Source organism: Solanum pennellii, chromosome 3 (genome assembly GCF_001406875.1).
Source record: "Solanum pennellii chromosome 3, SPENNV200".
In the NCBI taxonomy this organism is placed as follows: Eukaryota; Viridiplantae; Streptophyta; class Magnoliopsida; order Solanales; family Solanaceae; genus Solanum; species Solanum pennellii.
The window spans coordinates 53,344,128-53,350,313 of record NC_028639.1 but is presented as its reverse complement, the minus strand read 5'-3'; the positions used below and the strand labels follow the sequence as shown (position 1 = coordinate 53,350,313).

The 6,186-nt window shown below is 28.7% G+C and overlaps 1 protein-coding gene across 1 annotated transcript; it reads right to left on the bottom strand.

The window, feature by feature from the left end:
* Positions 1-1,220: 1,220 nt before the first annotated feature.
* Positions 1,221-4,456, bottom strand: LOC107013803 (WAT1-related protein At5g64700-like). The gene is made up of 7 exons (XM_015213679.2): positions 4,094-4,456; positions 3,947-4,009; positions 2,534-2,650; positions 2,211-2,436; positions 1,977-2,135; positions 1,675-1,826; positions 1,221-1,597 (listed from the first exon to the last, which is right to left on the bottom strand). Exons 1-7 carry the CDS (start codon positions 4,285-4,287, stop codon positions 1,330-1,332), a joined length of 1,179 nt encoding a protein of 392 aa, XP_015069165.1. The 5' UTR covers positions 4,288-4,456; the 3' UTR covers positions 1,221-1,329.
* Between the last annotated feature and the right edge of the window lie 1,730 nt (positions 4,457-6,186).

The window sequence follows — 6,186 nt, the reverse complement described above, 5'->3', positions numbered from 1 at the left end:
TAAAACTCCATTTGGCACCATTTAAACTCTATTTTGAGTTTTGACTTCGGTTTGCCCTTTTTTTTAACACATCAAAAGCCAAATTGTCTCTGCTTGTCGCCAAAAGTCCAACAACAAAATCAAGTCTATAATTAATTTATAATCAAAAGTAGTTTAATGACTACGTCAAGCAAAAAAAATTTCCCACTTTAGAAAGTCCTTTCAATGAAGTAAATTTAATGTAGATATTAGTAATATATATTGTTCACTGTTCTTATGAAGACTTTTTGTTTTGATCGTAAATGATTTCTTCTTTTTTGAGTATTACTTTTAAAATCTTTCTCTATTTTCTGGTTAGCCCTCTCAATGACAATGAGACCTCAACGATTGCTCACTATGCTGGACTGCAAATAGACAGTAATGTCAAATGAACGGGTTTGATTGAATTCAAACTGATCAAAATAAATTGTGTCAATAACGACCCAAAAAAGAGTAGGTCATAACCCAATTTACCTATTCTTTAACTAAATTTTCATTTTATCTTTTAATAATTAAGTGTCTAGTAAATTGTTTTCTTCATTATGACGGTACATAACATATCAAATAAAAAAAAACTTTTTTTTTCAATAAATTGACAATGTATCGACCCAATGGTTGAATTGGGCGGATCAATGTAAGTTGAGCAAATAAATTGATGGATGGATAACCCTTCGAACTTAAATGGAATGGATGAATCATATTTTAATGAGCTAATTTTAAACATCATCATCGCGATAGTGACGGAGTAAAACATTTCACGAAGGGTGTGCAAAATATTAAAAAGTAATCAGCATTAATGGGACACTTATTGAGTGGAAAATAGTTGTGGATATTAACTTTTCTGGCCGTTCAAGACCATAGAAAAAAATTGTCAACTTAAATCGAATTCTCCATGAATTTAGTATGTGACGACATGATATATATTATGTTTATTTAACTAATTAACCAATCAATGTCTTAATAATGTTGTCATGTGACAAAGTTAAAAACAAGTTTGACAAGCTACATAGTAGGACGCAAGTCCGAACCAAGTTGACTTATATATATAGATTGAATATTTTTTCTTTCTTTAATTTTAGTGTTTTATAAACAAACACCTGAGGGTTACTGACTCTTCAAATATTCCAAGGGACAAAATTGATCCTTTTGGAATCTGAACAGCACACTCCTATTTTAAAAAACAAAAAATCATAGCATCACCATTACTCACAAAATTTTTAATACTCTTTAATTACTATGTTTTTGTTTGTTGTTGCACAAAATTAGTACTCTTTGCCCTTACATTAGCATCCACAAAAACATACAACCATATCATATGCATTGTTTTTCTTCTTCTTCTTCTTCGTCTTCGTCTTGTTTTAGAATTGGACTAGCAACTTGTATTGTTGTTGATTGAAATGTAGCACTTTCGCGTGCTAAAATTGGTAATTCCATGTTTGAACGAGGCGTTGTTGCTTCAATTTCAGGTGATGGTACTTCAGCGTCCCCTACATTTGGTGATCCAATTTGACTGAACTCTTTGCTTTTTGCCCGAAGGAATGAATACAATCCCACTATGATAAGAAACATGCCAAGCAAGCTGCAATCAATAAACAAGATTTATTACTACATATATCTTGAATTACATGAAGGATCGTATTTTTATTCTTTTTTTACCTTCCGATACTGATTTCTTCACCAAGGAAGAAAGCTTCCGCGATAGCTACAAATATCAATGACAGAGGATTGAACATAGAAGGGTAAGTTGGTCCTCTTTTTGTAACTGCCCATGATATGAGGCACAATGTTGCTGCCGTTGCCAATGCGCCCTGCAAAGCGTATTCAGGATTACAACTTTATGAATTATAAATGTGAGCAAGCAAATCTACCACAGTCTAGTTGATTCACTAAATACAAAATCGTACTTCTGAGAAAGTTACGACGAACCTGTTTATGATTGGCTAATTAAGTATTCTTACCGAGTAAAAAATTGTAATTAGCTGCATATCGAATCCCAGCTTCCAAGAGGCTTTTCTTCTATCCATTGATACTCCAATAATCGCGCTTTGGATAGTCGCGATGATGGATATAATAAACGTTGCAGAATATTTGTATGGGAACAGTTTGGACACCTTAGACTGTAACACAATTTCACATCATAAAATACGCGTCTTAATATACGTCAATTTTGAACAATATAAGCACAAGTTTACCTGTATAAGGAACCAACAACCGTAAGACATACAACTACACATCAAAAATATAGTCCCACGAAGTTTATGCTCATGATAATTGGAACTGTTTTGATGCTTGTGGTGATGACTGATATAGAAAACTTTCCCTTTGTAAAAAGTGATTGTCAATGCTCCAGCCAAGCACAAAATTGCACCTAAAAGTTTAATTTTACCAAGCCTCGTCTTCCATCTTAACTTTTCCACACTACAACAATTGCATATATACAACGCAGAATCAGAACAAATTAAAGGAGCTAATCGATATATAAATTACATGTCCGAAACATCGAGTAGTTTCTTACCGTGACACAGTTGAGAAGATAAAGGTCACAATTGGAACTAGATTGAGAAAGTTAGTAGCATATGTAGCACTTGTCTCTTTGAGGCCATAATAGAAAAAACCCATAGCCATGATGATCCTGTTACATAGGTACAAAACTATTAAGAAGCTATGCAAAATGCTAGTATTAAATCAAATAAATAACGCAAATACTTGAAGATTGTAATTTGTAAGTATTACAATACATAAAAAAGTATCCACATGATACACAAAGGAGGAATACTGATCAATCATGAAAATAGTTTTGGAGATTTTATTTGGGCCTAGTCCATCCATTAAGAGCTGCTCCTTACTTAGTTGGCCCATTATTCCTTCACCTAAAGACTTATGAATAAGCCCATATGGGGAGGATAGGTACACTCTTTTCTTCATCTTCATAATAGAAATCTTAAAAAAATAATCTTTATAATAGAAATGGTAAGGTCTTCATTAGCAGATTTTTACGATCTAGCATTTGAAGTTTGTAAATTTTCTCATAGAGATCAACATTATGACGAATGGTGAAAGAATCTTTTATTAGTGTCAAATATTTTCTCATTAGTTTATTTTTGATATATCCTCCATTTGGAACTTTTTAAACTTTGATTATTAGCTTCTATATTTTAAGTTAATTTTTACATGTTTATTAATTGAGCTTCCCTTTTCTTTAATTTGTTCTTATTTTAGTTAATTAAATCTAAATTATTAATTTCGAAATGATACGTTCTTTATTAAAGTAGAAACTTGAAGAAACAGAGATAATAAGAAATGGAGTGAAGCCTAATCCTTTCTTAATAGAATAAATAAATAAATTCCTTTCATTTCTAGCTCTTAGCTAACCCAAGAAGTTCAATGAAATCTTAGCTTATTTACACTAAAATCTACCAAACAATAAGATCACCAAATTGTTCATAAAGATTAGTTAGTGCTAATCCATACCAAATATAGAATCTAATGCAAGTTTAAATTATCTCACATCACACTGTATAAAACTCAATGCATGGTCCACAAGTGCAAATCAACAAATTATCAGCAACACATAGTATATCTTACTTTGATATTTGATTTTGCGGATTACATTAAATATATTATTTTCATTGCTTATCTAAAAAATTTATTTTTCAAATTTCTATTTCCGATTTAATTTCACAAAAATAAAATAAAATATCAAAATAATAATAACATATTCAATGTATTTCATAAATTCAATTCAGAATAAATGTGTTGCGAAAAAAAGGGAAAAAAGAGACATTTGTCATGAAACTATGAAAGGTGGCGCATGTATGTATCGTCATGAAATGGCTCAATTCCCCGTACGTGGGTTGGTAAACATAAAGCCTTTTTAATTAGTTACACAATCCATAAATACGATAACTCTAAACAACAACAAACTTACCCAGTTAATGCGATCATGAACAGCCAGAATAAAACTGACCACGTAACTTTCATCAAACTATCCCTACAAATTAAATCAAAAAATGATAAATTAATTTACAAAGATCACAAAAATTTCAAAGATTAGCATCGATAAAAAGTAACAAACCTTTCCCAAATTAAAGCAAAAGGGGCTATGCATAGAGTAGCAACAACATGACGATAAGTCATTAGGGCAAAAACGAATGTCCCGTGACTTAAAATCACTTTTGAAAGAAGTTGTAATCCAGTTGCTATCACTTGAACTATTAACATCCCAATCAATACATTTGATCCTTTTAACTTTTTCTTTATCTCCATCATCTTCTTCGTATCGTAACGCGATATTATTTCTGTTACACAAAAAAAATAATGATACAGAGAGAAAATCAATGAAAGTAAACTCACAATCTTTTTATGTGTTAGTTTTTTTCTTTCATCTTCCCATGTTTTTAAGGGAATAACGAAAATGAGCAAACGTGGTTTCTTTGTGTGAGAATTTATAATACTTCCGATTTTCTATTTAAGAATACTTAACCCATGTGTATAAATGAAAACTGTTGGGAAAATCTCCTATATTTATACTACTCTCCAACTTATAAACAGATTTTTCTCTTTTATTTATGAATACTTAACCCATGTGTGTAAATGAAAACTGTTGGGAAAATCTCCTATATTAATACTTCTTTCCCTTGAAAAAAATGATCATATTTTTTTTAGTTCGTTTAAAAAAAACAACTATTTAACTTTAAATTTTCACTTGGTATATTTAATACCACAAGATTAAAATACATTTTGGTACATTTGATATAACTTCAATTTTGAACCACAAGAATAAAAAATTTTTCTTAAACTTCGTTCTAAATCAAACTAGATTATTTTTTTTAAAACGAAAGGAATACTACTTTCCATCTTATAAACTCACACCACGTGTACAAATTACTATTGTTAGATTCCATATTGATTTTCCATATCCTTTTGACAGATCTGTTTTTTTATTATTTCTCCATTTTTGACACACCTGATTTAAAAATAATTATTGACATAATAATTTTATCATTTTACACATATTAATTATGAAGAAGATAAATTTAAAACTTAGAAGTTATAAGAATTTTTAGATTTTTTCAAAGTAATTAATTAAGGATCTAATAAATAAAAAAATTATTCTTTCTTAATTTGTTAAAATGGACAAAAAAAATAGACAAGTAATTAAAGTATAATATTTCTTTGTCTATTTTTATTTGCCCGTATGATATTATAATATTTAAGTTAGCTAATATTTAATACTCATTAGATTTTGAAAACAATTTAAGGATTAAATAATTAATGTTAAATACAAAATATATTTATAATGTTTTAGTATATTAAAATGATAATTTATTTTTTAAAATAAAAGTGAATGAAGGAATGACCTGAAATATACTTCCTTCGTCCATTTTTATTTGTCACGACGTATTTTTTAAAAGTCAATTTGATTAATTTTTAAAATCAAATTAAATTACATTAATTCAATATTTTAAACAAAAAATTTAGATATCCAATAACTATATAAAAAGTACTATAAATTGCAATTTTTCGCATATCAATATGATGAAAAATACATCTTAAAATGTTAATCGAAATTCTTATAGTTTGACTCTAAAAATAGAAATTATGATAAAAAATAATGGACGGAGGAAATATATATTTATAATAATAGCCTTATATGTGTTATTAGCGAAGTTGTGGTAGTTTTGAAGAAAAAGTTTACTATTTTAAGGTAAAAATAAGGGTAAATAATAATTATTTTTTTGTTGAACTAATTATAAAGTTACGTATTTTGATTTTTTAAAGAAGAATTGACCAATATTTTGGGATGAAAAATAAGACTTCCACAAAAGAGTCATTATTAGTTGTACCAAAAATTAAAAGAATTCTTATTGTTCTATGTAGGGATAATGCACAAATATCTTTATATTTATGTCCGAAATTTCAATATATTTAGTTCTAACTTAATTTAGTAGCGGTGCAGTTTTTGTGTACGCATGTTTAAATTCAGATAGACAGCATTAAAGATATGTGTAACAGAATTCTGTTACACGTAACATTCCCTAATTAAACACAATTCTAAACACTTAACCAATACTATACTCGTGTCTTATTAAGTCCACCCTAATTAACTTTTACATGTTAAAATTTATGATTTAAATCCTTTTATGTTTTTTCCTTGTCCACAATTAT